Source organism: Saccostrea cucullata, unplaced genomic scaffold, assembly GCF_032062105.1.
Source record: "Saccostrea cucullata isolate Sc308-1 unplaced genomic scaffold, CSIRO_AGI_Scuc_v1 ctg1124, whole genome shotgun sequence".
Classification (NCBI taxonomy): domain Eukaryota; kingdom Metazoa; phylum Mollusca; class Bivalvia; order Ostreida; family Ostreidae; genus Saccostrea; species Saccostrea cuccullata.
This window is the reverse complement of record NW_026929674.1, coordinates 166753-185000: the sequence shown is the minus strand read 5'-3', so window position 1 is coordinate 185000 and position 18248 is coordinate 166753. Positions and strand designations below refer to the sequence as shown.

At 31.9% G+C, this 18248-nt stretch overlaps 1 protein-coding gene across 1 annotated transcript in view; it reads left to right on the top strand.

Moving 5' to 3' along the window:
* The window catches only part of LOC134281753 (pyridine nucleotide-disulfide oxidoreductase domain-containing protein 1-like), a 22413-nt gene extending 10284 nt beyond the window's left edge, over nucleotides 1-12129 (top strand). Inside the window, exons 5-14 of the mRNA XM_062764186.1 lie at nucleotides 437-493; nucleotides 3762-3835; nucleotides 4231-4394; nucleotides 4814-4905; nucleotides 5347-5461; nucleotides 5654-5766; nucleotides 7667-7789; nucleotides 10748-10885; nucleotides 11591-11663; nucleotides 11900-12129. Of these exons, the coding sequence (XP_062620170.1) occupies nucleotides 437-493; nucleotides 3762-3835; nucleotides 4231-4394; nucleotides 4814-4905; nucleotides 5347-5461; nucleotides 5654-5766; nucleotides 7667-7789; nucleotides 10748-10885; nucleotides 11591-11663; nucleotides 11900-12075 (1125 nt within the window). The 3' untranslated portion in view covers nucleotides 12076-12129. The remainder of the gene's footprint in view (nucleotides 1-436; nucleotides 494-3761; nucleotides 3836-4230; nucleotides 4395-4813; nucleotides 4906-5346; nucleotides 5462-5653; nucleotides 5767-7666; nucleotides 7790-10747; nucleotides 10886-11590; nucleotides 11664-11899) is intronic.
* Nucleotides 12130-18248: the final 6119 nt, after the last annotated feature.

Genomic DNA, 18248 nt, shown 5'->3' with positions numbered 1-18248 from the left:
ACTAAAAATAGAAATTTCTGTACATATTTCTTTAAAAACACTAATCATCCTACAGTTTGATCCAATTTCAAAGTAGTCTACACTTAGTCTTACAAGTAGTCTACACTTAAACACATAATTTTTTTTATTTTGATAAACAGTGTTGACATGGTTACTAAAAAAATGTTTCAAAAAAATACTTCTCCAAAAGTTTTAATCTGATTGCAATTCTTGTGACAAAGCAATTATATCAAGGACCATTATTCTTTTTATTGCTGTTGCATAGTTTTATGTTCAAATGGTACTTTTCTCTTTTTTGTTTAAACAAGCCAGTAGAGCTACAGTCTCATTAGAAACTGCTGTTTTTTAATAATAAGTTTGTACATGTATATCTCGCAATAAAGATTAATTGTTTTAGTATTAACAAGTCTTAACTAGATCTTTTGCTATTTTGCAGCTTATTCTAGACAGCAGTCCATATATCCTAGGGATTCGTGACACAGAAAGTGTACAGGTATGTAATTAACAGATGGACAGAACTGGATTGTATGCATGGAATGGTGAACTATCTTGTGTTGTATTAGCACCTTAAAATGTCCTCCAATACCTAACAATGTCTAAAGGTGACAAACTAGAAAGTATTGTTCTAGATCATCAATATAAATGTCAGGTTATTGGGTTGTTTTTATTATTATTACTTTGAAAGCTGTAATTTTTATATTTTTATACATGTATTAATTGTAAAAGATTTAAGAAAGTAGGCAACATTTTGTGCTAAAAAGAAAATTCAACTTTAGCTGCAGATCTGTAGCTTTCTAGTCCCAAAAATTAAGATGGGTGACTGGTTGAGAGCTACATGTAGCCTGCTACAGTGAAAAAGTCTTTATTTATTGTCCAAAAAAAGTGCACCTTTTTTCAAATTTTATCACCATATATTTTTGTTGACTCATAATTTTACATGTACTAATGGTGCATTCCTAGAATATTCTTTTTCTATATCAACAACTAAACTTTCCCAGTAATCATTTTTAATAACCTTCGTGGACTAGAGTTGATAATGAAGATGATTGAATCAGTTGAAAGTTTTAGAACATTTCCAAGAAATAATGAAGACTTGCACAGATCAAACTTGTAGGTTGTTGCATCTAGTTCATAGTACAAACTACAAGGATATACAATTGTTAATCAGAATTGCTTTCACATACAGCTTGCATATTTATCAAGATGAGCATTGCAGCCTTTGATTACCTATGTTTTAGTTTCATAGTGATTATAAAACATAGTGATCTGAAGCAATGTGAAAGTGTTTCTGTGTATGTGTAAGGGGGGGGGGGGTAAACCTCAGTTTTCAATGCCTATATTAGGTTGATCTTTGCATAAACTGAGGGGCTTAGCCTCCCACCCCAGCTGTAAGGAATGCCAGTGAAATAGTTGGTTTATTTGCTAATCACATGAGCAAACTGCTTGATCACATCATATAACAAATGAACTATGCTTATTTCTTTATTATATAAATGCTTTTGCATGTTCTTCCTCCTACAGGATTGATTTTCTCTATGTTATGTACATTAAAGATGCTGATTATTGATATTGACAGAAGAGCTGACTATTTATAATTTTCAATGAATAAATCCTGAATATTAATTTCACAAGAAGTATGATATTGTCAAAAGTATCAATTACACTATGTGTAATGTGTTATCATTGAAATGAAAATAATAAGGCTGTGATTAAGGTAGGTCGCGGGTTTGCTTTTGTCATCAATTTTGGTACACAATTTTGACGATTCGAGCGGTTGTTTTGTGTACATTTGATTATGACGTAAGTTACCCCACAAAGGCAATGTTGCATTGTTTCCCATTTAAATTCTCTGCAGATAACTTCAAGTCTGTACGAATCAAGTAGATTAATAATACAAAGTGCATGCTATTGTATGTAAACCCCATACATATGTTTTATAATTAAATTTCAGTCTGATTTCTGATGTTGTAATATGTAATGTCTGAGGACAAATTAAATACAGTACCAAATGATAGGAGTAATTTACTGAGTATATTGTAAGTGATACTAAACTGCTAAAAGATGATCAGAATAAGTCAGCGTAAAAGTTATGCTATGCAAAAATATAGTTATCATAAATAAAAATGCTTAGCGGAAAACTTGAGGGGTTATATGTGTGTACGTTATTTGCAACTCATAGGGAACATGTGTATTGCATCATGACTGCCAATCAAAGCCGGGGCGAAAATATGCATATAATTTTCAGGATGGAATCAATCCTTAACACTAAAAACGAGCAATTTTAATTACATGTACATGCATTTTTCTGTTTTTATTTTAATATTATCATCATCATCATTATTATTATTTGGTTATTGTGTATTTAAATCTCGTGTACTTGCCTTCTTTTGCTCACCTAACAAATTGTGAAGTGCATTTTGAAAACCCAATTTATACAAAAACCTGGACTGTAAGACCTAATGAACAAAAATGATATAATGGGCATCAAAAATGGTTGCCATCCTTGGCGACCAACAACAACCAATGTACTGTTTGCCAAAATTCAACAAATTATCTTTGATGATGTTTGATTGACTTTAAGACACATAGCAAAATTTATAAGCATCATTTTGGGGATATTTTATACTGTTTTAAAAAACCATCTTACAGTAAAAAAAAAAAAGCTTAGTACTCAATGGTCAATCTGTGTTTTGAAAAATTTGTGAAAACGACAGCATGTAAGAACATCTAAACAATTATTTTAAAAATCAAAAATTTAAGTTATCCACGTTTGTCTGAAATTCAAACAGATAGTAAAACTTGAATCCATTGCTTTAAACCCTCAAAACAAATTTACAATAAAATGCATTTGACAAAAACATCCATTCCAAGGTCTGAGAAGAGCAAAGAATTTGCAAAAGCACAATAACAGTTTTATTTACTATTGTCTTAAATATAAGTAGGCTTGTTGCTCAAATTGTTATTTGGGGAGACAGTTCAATTTTTGTAGAAGTCTAGAAAGCAAATTTTTGCAAAAAAAAAAGGTTTATGAGAGCTAGGATGGTACCAGAATCAGGAATCCACTACTAACAATAAATTTCTTCATGACAGCATCCAAACCCACACACCATGAAGAGTAAAGTAGTTTTGGGGATCAACAGGAAGTTAATGTTTTGTCACACCAATAACATTCGGTAGATCTTTCAACCTTTGACTTGCTTCATTTCCAAACTTGAAAACACACCTTTCAGAAAGAAGAAACAAGTCAAGGAAATCATAGGATCTGCCATATTCCAGTATACGAAGGGCCATAATCAAAAATGTATTCTAAAAACAATAAGAAATTGGATAAAAATGTTACGGACATGTGTTTTATTTTATGTTTCTTTCCGAGCACCCAGGATATTATTTATTGAACAGCCCTCGTACAGCAGCTAAACTATAATTTTCTGAATCAAACGTAGCTTTTCTTTCAGTAGCTAAACTATGATTTCTTGAATCAAACATATAGCTTTTCTTTCAGAAGCTAAACTTTAATTTTCTGAATCAAACATGTACCTTTTCTTTCAATAACTAAACTATGATTTCTTGAATCAAACATATAGCTTTTCTTTCAGAAGCTAAACTTTAATTTTCTGAATCAAACATGTAGCTTTTCTTTCAGTAGCTTAACTATGATTTTCTGAATAAAACATGTAGCTTTTCTTTCAGAAGCTAAACTATAATTTCCTGAAGAGATGAACTCCATGAAATTATAAATTGATTTTTTTCTCTGTTGACAGGAATTTCAGAAGAGACTATCTACAGCTAGAAGAGTAATGGTGCTGGGTAATGGAGGTATAGCTACAGAACTTGTGTAAGTTAATATCAAAAATCATTAAAAGAAAACATATATATTTGAAGCAAGTTCATGTTCATTGTAAACTGCTTGGAGCTGTAAAGAATTCCACTCATCTCCCTTCCCTGTTTTCACCAAAATGATGTAAGCACCCTTACTGCAAATTGAGAGAGGTCTCTGCACCAGATTTCGAGTGGAAAAATTGATCTTCAATTATTGATATTTAAAAGCTAGCTATAACAAAACCATCTCAATAAGTATCAAAGCTTGAAGCCTCCAGTGTTTTCAATATACATGTACTGTACTTTTAAGTTAGAGAAATGAAACTTAAAGAAGGAGACATATAATAGTCTTCAAATACAGTAGTACACACTCTGATGATCTAATTATGAATGAATTGGTATTTTGGGCAGTTACGAGATAGAGGGCTGTGAAGTAGTTTGGGCTATCAAGGACAAGTCCATCAGCAATACATTTGTAGACCCTGGGGCAGGGGAGTTCTTCATGGCAGAGATTAACAAAAAGAAAGAGGCCAGAGAAGAAAAACCATCCAAAAGACTCAAGTACACTGTTCAAGGCAAGTTATTTATTGGTATAAACACTGCTGGGATTTGGTGAAAAATGATTCCAGTAAGATATATCCATCGTTGGAAACTCCCGGTTAGTGGGTTATCTAAGAGATGCGAGATGGATATATCTTGCTAATGAGTCAAGTTCTATAAAACAAAATATTTGAAATTTGATAGTTAGATAACAAGAAGAAAGGAAATGAGATGCATGAAGTTAGCATTACTTCATGAGTGTTCTGTATTTAAGATTTCCGGTTAGAAGGTACAGGTTATGGCATCTTATACAATCAAGAGAACTCTCTGTTGTATAATATATCAGTTATTGACCTTTCTATCTTAAAGTGTAATTTTTTTGTAATTTTCATACAAAGTGAGACAATTTCTTGACTAATTGATGATATAGATGTAAGTGATATGCTTATTTCAGATGTCAGGAGTCTGAGCACAAAGGACACGCCCCTGGGCGGAGCTCTTGGTCCTGATTGGTCAGCAGATCTATCCATGACTGGCACACAGGAAGTAGGTGGACAGTGTTTAATTTAGATTGGAGTGAATTTCTCAATGGAGAAGACTTAAATCAAGCAGGAGCTGTGGCAGAATAGCAGGGGGGAAACAAAAGAGAGACAAAACAAACAAAAGCAAACATAAAACAACAAAAAATAAAAAAAGAAACATACACTTTCAACTGATGGTACAAAGTTCATGAACAGCAAAATTTATATCAACATTTCATTTACCGGTGAACATGATCTATGATGAATAACTTGATCTATGCTGAGTGACTAATATTAATCTAGACAAGATAGAAATCAAAAATGTCTCACTATACCATAATAATTTTAATGCCTCCCCTTTCTTCCCAAATTCCCTTGAAATAAAAGAACATAATATTGCAAACCAATTTCTCTTCTTGATTTTACATAAAAGTTTGACACAATTTGCTCTATTGCTTTTGGACAGATTTCCCATTGTGTGACTGTAGAGAAGTGTGTAGAAGTCAGGAGGGTGTATACGAGGGAGGAATTCCAGGAATCGGGCAAACGGTCCACAGACCTCTCTGGAAATGTAGATCAGGGTGGGTACCTGTTACTAAGTAGACTTATCCTCTGTTTCCAGTCATTGACGTTTGATAGCTATATTGTTTAATTACATTTTTAGATGCCTTGCCTATCTAAATAGATTTTACTATTGATAAAATGTATGGCTGTGATATTTTAGTGTTTCTGGTCATTGATATGTGATTAATATTGTTGATTATGTTTTTTAGATTCCTGGCCTATTTACATAGAGCTGACTAATGACAAAGTATATGGCTGTGATTTTTTGGTCAGTGCCACGGGAGTTATCCCTAATACCTCCCAATTCTTAGCTGGAAATCAGGTAAGACATCAGAAAAAAGAAATTAATGAAATATTAACCATGAGGTGAGATTTGATTATTACAGTTGAAGCTTAATTGTGATATGTTTACATCCACTGAATATTTTCTCCTTTATTTCTTAAGAAAACCCATTGCATTAATCACTGCATGAACTACATTAGGCATGTCGCCTGTACAGATTTCTTGATCAGTGGCTGTTCCATCAATGAAACATATAAAGACGTTCGCATCATTAATACAATAATTAATCTTTTTAATCCTACTTTAAATGATTATTTAAACAGATATAAATATAAACAATAAAATGCTTTCTTTGTTTGTTATTACTGGAATTAACGGTTGCAGTTATTGCAGAAAAAATTTACATAACCCGCTTACGCGGGTTATGTATTTTTTCTGCAACAGCTGCTTCCGTTAATTCCAGTAATAACAAACAAAGAAAGCATTTTATTGTTTAAAACAACAAAATAGTGAGCTTTCATTAATAAGATTGAAGCTATAATTGTGATACATGTAAAACTATGTAGTGAGCTTACATTAACAAGAGAGAAGCTTTATTAGTGATAACATCCATGAAGTGAGCTTACATTAATAAGATTGAAGTTTTAACCTTAGCCATCTTAGTCATGTTAATGATGTTAATATGTTCCTATTTGTTTCTACTCAAACATTCATAAATAATTTATAAAACTAGAGGTACTGTGAGCAATGAGCTCACTAATTGATACCCCCGTCTCCCATGCGATTGTAATGTGATTGTCAAAGTCTATGTTTTACCCTGGGAGACAGAATATAAGTGTCAGATCAAAACGTATTATAGGAGGGGCACAATGGCAATATATAACATAAAGTCTGTGAAAGTATCATTAAATTTTATTTATATAGGAGATGAATATCCTTCAATATTAAAGAGTCGCCCATGTAGCGCAGTGGTTAGAGTCTCTGCTCTAAAGTCACAAAGTAAGGAGTTGATCCTTACGTCACGGGTTCAAATCCCTCTGTGGGACACGGAGACCAGTCCTTCGGATGAGACCGTATAAACCGAGGTGCCAAGTCGCAGTAGGTGTTGGCATGAAAAAGATCCCTCCCTGCCCAATGGCCCTGAGTATAGAACAAAATTTGCAGCTCTCCACCGACAAGTGGTGGCGTCTCCGTATGCGTGAAAAAATTCTCAATAGGGACATTAAACAACATACAATCAATCAATCAAAATTATAGAAAGAATGACAGTGTCCATGTTTTGCTATGGGAAACCCAAAATATGTGTCTGATCAAAAAGTAAAATAGATGGTGCATAACAGCACTTTGAAACAGAGATTCTGTGAAAGTTTCATTAAAGTTTATTCATTGGTAAAAGAGGAGTTGCAGATAAGAGATGAGTACCCCAAAGTGTAACAGATGTACAGACAGACAGATGGATGCATAGATAGATGGACATCCCAATCACTATATACCCTGTGCTTTCAAAGCAGGGGATATAATTAATAACAACACATATATAGGTATAGAAGCACCAGTTTAATATTACAAGCCATACAAAGACAACTTTCCTTATTGGCAACTCTTATGTCTACAAAAACAAAAACATATTAATTTATTAACAAAAACAGTGATGATATTTGTGAGACCTAGTGGGCAGTATCTATGCATAGTCATGTTTAGATGTTAGTCTTGTCAGACTCTTGCTTTGCTGTTGTTGTTTTTACTTTACTTTGAGTTCAGTAGGATGTAAGGAGTCAATGTACGATATCAAAATGAATATTGTTAATTGATAAAATACAAATGATACACATGGCAAACATCAGGCACGTTTCCTCTCTGGATGTATATCTAATTCTTCCATATCTGAATGATAATATTAACTGAAGTTTCTGTGACATCTATTGAATTGTTAGAACAGTTTTCCCTGGCAGAGGACGGTGGTATTTGTGTGGATGATAAAATGAGGACCTCGGAGGTAGATGTGTACGCTGCTGGTGATGTGTGTACAGCGTGCTGGGAACCAGCACAGCACTGGTTACAGGTATTGCAAATTTAATTTGAAATTATATGAAAAGTTATCCTGATACCTATATTAAATTTGATCTCATTTTAAAGAAGAAGTCAAAAACATACAAAAGTATCAGTAGGCAATCTGGATACATTTCCTTTGTCTCATCATGAAAAAAAGTCTTATATTCATTTGTAGTTTTCTTAATTTTTCATTGAAAATGACTGTTTAAAAAATATGATTTTTCATCTTGCTTATCTACAAATTATGCCCCGAAACTCCTGATTTGACCAAGCTAAACCTATAAAACAACATTAAAGGAATTTATTCCTCAAATTTGATAAATCTATAATCACCTTTAATTTACTAGATCTTGACCATAAGATGTGAACCATGCTTCAGTAAATAATTCTCCCACATGGTATGAATCTTAGTTTTAATACAGATGCTGAAAAAAATATGTAAATGTCACCTATAAGTACAACAAACAATTGAAAAAAAAACAAGTACTGAGACCTAATTTCACAAAATAAACTCCAGTCTCCTCTTCTACTTGAGTATAACCTTAAGATGCATGTCTTAGCAGTACATAAATGAGATACTGTGAAATGCCATGAAGGGGTTTAGGAGAAATTTCATTTACTATTTGATACCCCCTTCTGATGCAATTTATTACAGAGTCTATATTTTGCTATGGGAAACCCCAAATATCTGTTTGTTCAAAATGTAAACTGGGAGTACTTATGTAATAAAGATTTTGTGGAAAATGAGATGGATACTGCCAGTATTGAATAAAAAATGGCAACGTCCATGCTATGGGAAACCAATGAAATGTGGATATATCAAACAGTATTTAAGATCAAAGTCCATTTAAAAAGTACAGATCGGGAGCAGAGCAAGCAGAGACCTACAAAAACATCACAATTAGGATCAGGTGCCACAAAGGAGCAAATATCTTTCCTATGAAAATAAGACAGTAGTTGTTAAAGGCACTTTGTAATAAAGATTTAAAATTCATTCATTCAGTGTTGTAAAAGGAGTTGCGGATACAAATTGTTTTCCGTCAATTGTACAATCTATATTTCTTATGGTAAACTCCAAATATATGTCACGTGACATGCCGCGTGCCATTCTGTTCACAAAAGCTACAAGAATTTTTTATTCATTATTATTACCATGCAGAAAGGGCCATTTGTGAAATGGCCAAATCTTGGTAATCAGATGGGTGGATCAGGGTATCTTTTATCAGTATGAGAATGGTGACTTGGTCTCTCTGACCTGATGAATCTGTCTGGGATAATTGCTAACATATTCAAAAAGTTTTCTAACAATAACCTGGCAATCTTTCATAGCAATTTGCTAAACTTATACGACACATCCTTGAAATGGGCACCAGAACGAATGATTTTAACCATCTCCCTTCCTTCACTAAAACAGTTGGTCCAATGAATTATTGAACTTTTGCAACTCTTTGCGTTCATAAACCCTGTACTTTAAGAAATGTTTGACGATCTTATGCTATACACAATTTGTATATATATTTTGTACTATAAAAGTGTGTTGTATTTCTCTGTAAAATGGATGGTTGGAATTTAATCGCTTCTGCATATAGCTCTTGAATGAAACAATCCAGCTAATGAAGTCCAGATTATATCTAGTTAGATTTTCAACAGTTCCAGATCTATTTTCATGTTTACTTCTAAGTATTGTGATACAAAATGAATATTTGTTATTGTAAGCCAGTGGGCCATAATGGGTCATACGTATCGTGTTTTTCTCTTGATACTCCAACATAAGTTGATAGTCTATATATACCAGTATTGCCAGTATTGCTTGCTTTCTTGTCAGAATAAATTTACAGCGGATTATAATTTTGTTCAAATAAGTCGGTCACTGAAAGATTGTACAGTAATTGTTTTAGATGATGAAATGCATTGGAAATGACTAACAAATTCTCACATCTCTGTTAAATTATTTTGTTACTCAAAAAATGATGTTTATCCTCGATCTTTAAACATAGTTTATATAAAGTTCAATCCTTGTTAATTACTGTCGATCACCATGAAAGAAAAATAATATATCCGAGTGTTATAGAATTTTTTTGGTGAATTACAGATATATACAAAACAAGAAGATATTTTAAATAACCCGTTACGTGAGCAGTGTGACGAGAAATAGTTTTGAAACTAACACATAATTATCTCACCGGCAAAACATTTTAGAACGGGTGAAACGTTTTGAATGGCACTGGAATCGAAGAAGCAATATACTTCCCCGTCAACAAAATGCCATTCAGCCTAAAAATTATTATTTTTAAATTGTTTTATAAGTTATTAGCTCTGGGGAGGTATTAATTTAATGAAGGATATTTAGATATATTATTTAGAATACTTCCGTCTTGTGTGGGAAGAATCTAGATTTTTTTTCTCCCAGGGCATGAATTTCCGTTTGTTTACGTTTGATGAGATAAAGAAGAAGATTTTTAAAGATTGCTTATATTTATCTCAGCTTTGTGCCAAATATGGTTAAAATTGGTTCAGTTTTGTAACACACGATTTTTTTACAGATGTTTATATAAAGTTCAATATTTATCTGAGTAGAATTTTTTTGGTGAATTACTGGATATTTTAAATAACCCGTTACGTAGCAGTATGATGCAAAACGACTAATTTACTTTCAGCCTAAAAATTATTATTTTTAAAATGTTTTATAAGTTATTAGCTTTGGGGAGGTATCAATTTAATGAAGGACATTTAGATATATTATTTAGAATACTTCCGTCTTGTGTGGGAAGAATTTAGATTTTTTTTCTCCGGCACCGTTTGTTTACGTTGCTGAAGATAACCTTATATTTATCTCAGTATCTGGTTCCAGTTTTGTAATTTTTTACAGATGTATATTTATCTCAGTATCTGGTACTGTACCAGTATGTAATTTTTTTCTACAGATATGTATTTATCTTCCTATCCGGCACTGGTTGATATTTTACAGATGCGTCTTTGGTCCCAGGCCAGGCAGATGGGTGCCTACTCAGCTCAGTGTATGGTGGCAGATATAAAGGGCCAACCAATATCTCTGGATTTCTGTTTCGAAGTTTTTGCACACGTAACGAAATTCTTTGGTTATAAAGTGAGTCTTCTTGGAAAACTTCGACAATTTTAATGTTTCTAAAAATAATGCAGTTTTTATTTTGACATATTAATAAAACTTCTTTTCCCCACCCTTCCACACAGATACGGAATTACATAAAATCCACGAACTAAAGAAGGTCTTTACATGTTCTCTGTAGAGGTTTAAGACAAGAGTACAGTGTTTTTTCTTTCATAATTTTATATCTTGATTTTAAATATATATAACAATGCATCATTTTAATTGTAATTTGAAATATTTTTTAAAAAAAATCGTCTGTTTGTATATTATTCTTTTTCTTCAAAGAAAACCAGATTGTACATGTTAAATTTAAAAAAAAAAAGACAGAAAAAGTACTGCTCATATAGCTTACTATCAGTTAAAAAATTATGGTTGCTTGTACTTAGATTCATGATAAGGACATACATTTTGATAAATAATCAAGTTGTTTACAAAAATAATTATTTTAAACTTATGTTGTGGTAAAGTCAATATAAAAATTGCTAAAATATTAACCATAATTATATTGATATTTTAAAATAAAATACACATGTAGTATATATTTAGCAAAAATAAATATATACAGACTTGTATTACAAAAAGTTGCATGTATAAAGAATTCCAGGTTTTTACCGTTAGTTAATCTTAACCATGCTGGTAGAGATATTGTTTTTGTTATCTGAATGCTATCATCCAATGTTTCAGGTTATCCTCTTAGGTAAATTCAATGCCCAAGGACTTGGGAGAGACTATGAAATTTTACTTAGGGTCACAAAAGGTATAGTTGTTTACGTAATTTCTTATTGCACAAAACATCGAGGAAAAAAATAAATAAAAAGAATTGTGGACATATCATTATGAAGCAGAAACATGTGATAAAACTGCTAAGTGATAGACAGACCAGTGAGGCCACTTGTTGTGATATTAAACTGAAAATAACTTTCAGTCAAACAAAACAATATTATGCAACAGTATTTTTGTAATAATGTTATCAATAATATTGTTTTTCATTAGGTTTGGAATATGTGAAAGTTGTATTAAGAAATGGACGAATGGAGGGGGCGATTCTTATTGGTGAGACCGATCTAGAAGAAACTTTTGAAAATCTGATTCTGAATAAGACTGACTTAACTCCCTTTAAGGATCACTTATTAGATCCTGATATAGATATAGAGGACTTTTTTGATTGAAAACATTTTTGTAAAGACAAAAAAATTTACATTTTCTCTAATAAAGATCATGCTAAAAAGTACTTTGCTTATGTTTTTAAAGTGAAATTTTATTTTACACAGGTTGATATTTGTTTCTTATGTGCTTGTGCTTTTGATTGTTTTAAGGATTTAATGTCATTTGGATATTGGCAAAATTGTTTGTATAAACATGTTATGATTGTACATGTACTGTGCAAAAAGTACATATTCGAAATTGAAGATAAGAATGCCCGAGAGTCTGATTTTAAAATACCAATAATTTATTTTCCTTTCTACGTTGTTTCAATATAAATTATATAAGTCTGACACATCTGTTTGATATCAGAATAATTTACTTGAAAAAAAAAAGATGTGTTTGTGAAACAATGATGCCCCCGTATGGCAACGTAGCAAAGATTTTCTTAAATGCAAACTCACTGGAAATACAATTCTGAAATATGAAAGTAGACTAAAGATTTTTTTATAGTATGGAAAGCTCCAAGGTCAAGGTCAAAAGATCAAGGTAATTGGTATCCAATGAAAGGTCTTGCCACTAAAAATACGTATGTGAAGTATGGAAGCCCTAGCCTAAATCTTCAAAAGTTATGGCCAAAGTTAAAAGTTTTAAAAGTAGGTCAAACTCCAAGTTTAAAGTCAAAGGGTCAAAGGTCTTGCTATCAAATGAAAGTCTTGTCACAAAGACATGTGAAATATGAAAGTCATAGCTCCACTAAATCAAAAGTAATGGACAGGGTTAAAGTTTTTGCGGACAAACAGCTAGACAGACGGACGAACACGACAAAAACTAAATGAGGCCCCGTATCACGGTAGGGGTTGTCACGATTAAGAACACTCTTTGCTCAATGGTCTGAGTGCAGGTTTAAATTTGAAGCCTTTAACCGTAAATGGTAAAGTTTGTATGAGTGAAAATTCTCGAACGGAACGTGAAACAACATTCAATCAATCAATCAATCATATTTACAAAACTTTATGCTAAACTTGTTCCGAATGGCGACTAAATTTCTTTAAAAAAAACATTAGATCATGAAGTCTTGTTAGTATCCTTTGACAATTCATGAATATTTTGATTTTACTTGTATAAATCTGTCCGAAGTCCGGAAAAAAGTCTTTGATGAAAAGTTAGAGATAAGTAGCTTCTTTTCAAAGGGTAGTATGAAATGATATATGTACTTAAAATATTAATAAAACACTAAGCCATTAATTATAACATAAAACCTTATCAGATAAACTTCATATACAATGTATCAATATATTATTCTTTTCCTAAATATCTAATTAGAAATACGTAAACAAGACGCAAAATAGCAAAGGAAATTCCTAGAAAATCCAAATATTTTCTCATAACTGAAATTTGATAATATGACATTTACAGCATTTAATTGTGCGTCTTAATTTTTGTCAAAAAATGATTTTTTTTTTCTTGTGTACTTTGATGAAAAACGTGTATTAAGCATTAACAAAGTCTATCATGAATTTTCCCTGATAAATTTGTGTTTCATAAGATATAATATAGAAAGAGAAGGGGAGCGCGTACACCCAATCATTGCTCCGTGTACATGTATAACTTAAGTTTGGAAATCAAATGTAACTTGTGCAAACCTCTTTGCAAAGCAACGAGTAGTAAGTGTGAGATTTTGGTAATGTAAAAATACTCAAGCAAATTTATAAAAATTAGACAAAGAGTTCTGGTGGTTTATCTTATTGTTTATTTATTGAGTATCTGAATTCTAGTCCTTTGCGTTTTATTCAAAACCATTCATTTTTTATTCAAAAATTCTTAAATTTGAAATTCTTTGTTCGACCAAAAGGCACAAAAGTCATTGCCAAGTCAGACGTTCTATTCTTCTTGATTCTCTCTGTCTTTTATTTTAAAAGAAGTCTACAAGAAATTATAAGACAAAAAATAAGTAAGAATCTGTGATCCTTCTTTAAGGTTCATGTTTACAAATTATAAGCAGAGCCAACCCAGAGCTATTAAAGAAACAGAGGTGGAATCAGGTGCCATGGAGGAGTAAGCATTCCCTTCTTACCAGTAACACTCACTATACGCTTATCGCCATTATCGAATACTCAGTAATAAGTTTTATCTTATAACAACAGTTTCTTAAAGTAAACCATAGTAAATCAAAGTAAATATCCAAACTTCATTAATATTTGCAGAAAACAGTTGACCAGAGTATCAGTTTTACTGTTGTGAATTATAGACAGGAAAGCAAAATATTAACTGAAATAATCTGTTTTATCATGGCTCCATAAACGAAGTTTCGGGGATAGATAGTTTTTGTCATGTCCGTCCGTCTGTCTGTCTAGCTGTCTGTTTGTCCGCAAAAACTTTAACCCTGCCCATAACTTTTGAATAAGTGAATTTTTGACTTTCATATTTTACATGTGTATTTCTTTTGATAAGACCTATTTTTGGGTACAACCAAATTTGTCCTTTGGACCTTGACCTTGGAGTTTGACCCACTTTTACACAAAATTTCCCACTTTTAATTTGGCCATATCTTTTGAGCAATAGATACCAGGACTTTTATACTGCATATATGTATTCTTTGTGGAAAGACCTTTCATAGGATACCAACAACTTTGACCTTTTGTCCTTGGAGATTTCCGTACTTATGAAAAACCTTTAACCTTGGCCATAACTTTTGAACGGTAAGGACTAGTGCTTTCATATGTTACATACGAGGGGCGTTCAATAAATAATGACATTGGGGTTAGGAAAGAAACAAAATACGCTTTTCTATGATTTAATCTTAATGATTTAAATAAAATATTCTCTTTTAATTAAAACACATGTCCGTAACATTTTCATTCAATTTCTGATTGTTTTTAGAACACATTTTTGAGTATGACCCTTCGTATACTGGAATATGGCAGATCCTTTGATTTGCTGTACTTGTTTTTTTTTTCTTTCTGATAGATGTTTTTCTAAGTTTGGGAAAGGAAACAAGTCAAAGGTTGAAAGATCTGGCAAATTTTGTTGGTGTGACAAAACATTAACTTTCTGTTTATCCCCAAAACTCCTTTACTCTTCATGGGCGGTGGGTTAGGACGCTGTCATGATGAAATTTAATGTAGTGAATTCCTCATTCTCTTTCCTTCCTCTCATAAACCTTTCATTTTTTTTTGGCAAAAAAAGTTTTCTAGACTAATCCAGAAATTGAACTTCCTCCCCGAATATGAATTTGAACAACAAGACCGCTAATATTTAAGAACATAGCATATAAAACTGTTTTTGTGCTCTTGCAATTCTCTGCTCTTCTTAGGCCTTTGCACTTTCGTCAAGTGCATCTTATTGTAAATTTGTTTTGAGGGTGTAAAGCAAAATGGATTCAAGTTTCATTATCTGTTTGAATTTCAAATAAACATGGATAAGTACAATTTTTGAGTTTTTAAAAAAATAATTGTTTAGATATTCATATACGCTGTCGTTTTCACTCATTTTTCAGAATATAGGTTGACCTTTGAGTATTAAACTTTTTTACTATCAAATGTTTCTTTGAGACAGTGTGAACTACCCCAAAATGATTTTTATCAATTTTGCTATGTGTAATAAGTCAATAAAACATAATCAGTGATAATTTTTTGAATTTTCGCAAATTTACATCGGTTGTGGTAAGTTATTGTTGCCAAGAACAGTACCCATTTTTGATGCTCATTATTTAATTTTTGTTTATTGAAATCCACCTGTTCACGTGTCTATAAAGCAGACATTGATTGCTGTAAATTTTACATATTTCAGTTAACATATTTTTGGAATATTAACAAGTTTTACAGCTGCTTTAATGAAGCGTTTAATTTTACTCTAGTTTACTGATTCTTGACCATTCTTTTTTAATGCAGTGCCTCGAATGGCCCTTGTTTTCCAGCTTCCCACAATGAAATAATGCGATGAAAAGTGGACACATAATCTGTTATCAATTCATTAAAGATTCAATAATGAGAGAAAGTCAAGCTTGATGTCATATGACTTCTATGTTGTATGTCATCGAGCTAATGACATTATTTATTGAACGTATGTAATCCTTGTGAGAAGACCCTTCATTGGATACCAAGAACTTTGACCCTTTGACCTTGGAGTTTGACCTACTTTTAAAAAGCAAACCTTGACCATAACCTTTGAAGGATTAGGGCTACTGCTTTTCATATTTAATCCTTGCGACAAGACCTTTCATTTGATATGAAGAATTTTAACATTGATCTTGGAGTTTGACCTACTTATTAAAATGTTTTACCTTGGCCATTACTTTTGAAGGGTAAATACTAGGTCTTCTTTACTTCACATACATGTATGTATTCTTTGGAGCAAGACATTTCAGTGGATACCAATTATTTTGACCTTTTCACTTTGTCCTTGGAGATTTCCGTACTTATGAAAAAATTTAGCTTTGGCCTATTTTCAAATTTCACATTTGTATTTTCAGTGAGAATACCCTGCTTTAGGTACCAATATATTAGATTTGCATTTAAGAAAAGTTTAATCTTCACTTTGTTGCCATACGGGGGCATCATTGTTTAACAAACACATCTTGTTTTGCTCTCTTTTACTTGTATAAAATCAATAGCATTTGGGTTGTCTTAATTTCAGATAACAATTAGTAATCGCCTGTTTAAGCAGTTTTGAGCAGATTCCTAAGTGAAAAATATATGTAAAAGACGCTTTTTTTCAAAAAGTTAAACCCTCATATTTAAAAATCATATTTAAAAGAGAATAGATTATTAGAGGCTTTTTTATTGAAAATTTAGTGTTAACTAATCATTATATTTATACCTTACAAATTAATGAAATTATCTCATCTTCACAATGGTCACCGCTTTTTTAAAGCGATTAATGTCACATTTTGATGTTCAAAGGTAGAAATTAAACCCACTCTTTATCAGATAGCGTACAAGCAAACGTGCAGGAGTTTGTCTTTCCTATTAACAGTAATATACAAGACATATTGTATTGGCATTACTGATTTGCCTGTACATTTGACTTTCTTTGTAGCCTAGTTGCTTAAGATGAAATAGTTGTTAAAAACTATTTTTATGCCCCCTTTATCGTATATTCAGGGGTATATAGTTTTTGTCCTGTCCGTCTTTCTGTCTGTCTAGCTGTTTAACTGTCCGCAAAAACTTTAACCTTGTCCAAAACTTTTGAGCTATGGCTCTTGTTAGATATTAGTACCTGGTTCCACCTCTAGTATATTTTGGGGTCATCGTTTATGTCCTGATTTGTGTAGTTTGTGGAATTCTTATAAATCGATCACACTTTGTTATTTTTACTTTTCGCCGCTTCATGTTGTTGTAACTAAAATGTATTCTTCTTGTTCATTTTATTCCATTGTTATAAACTATTTACGTATATTGTTTTCTTTTTACTACTAAAAGACCGTGAATGCTTTTTACGTACTTTTCATGACAAAGTATTCTTTATGACTAGTATTACGCAGCTGCCTTTGAAAATAATGCGGTGATATTTGGGGTGTATGATTGAGGAATATTTTTATGAAAGATTTCAACACGGTATTTCTTCACAAATGTATTATATATAACTGAGTGTATACAAATCGATTGCAACATCTACAATTAGTGAGAATTTCGTTGTATATATACATGTATGAATTATCTCTCTTTATACATAACTCAAAGATTTCTATTAATCCAGCAAATTCACTTTAAAGGATTTGAAGTTATTTTTTTTTTATTTTCTGTATAATATCACGACTTATGTTAAAAATCTTATTTCATCTAAAGGTTTTTGAAACTTCTAATTTTTGGACGGGTTTGATTTACACATAAAACTATAATCCAGAAAATTCAGAGTAGAAATGTTCGAAAGCAAAACATACACACAGTATATTGTCATTTGTGGTGAGCGGACTTTAACAATTGAACACATCCGGTGAATCGTAAACCTTAACAATAACAGAGCTCGTGCCCTGTTTACAAAAACTTTGTACGTTTCACGGGTATGTTCAATTTTCTAAACTCAGCTGTACACAACACTAAGCGCGAATGACGATACTTGTGAAGGGGTTTGCTTTGGAATATTTCTACTCTGAATATAATTATTTTTCTGGATTAAAGTTTTATTATTTTTTATTACAATTTGCGAAAGTGTAAGGATGTTTCAATCAAACCCATCCAAAACTTTAAATTTTCAA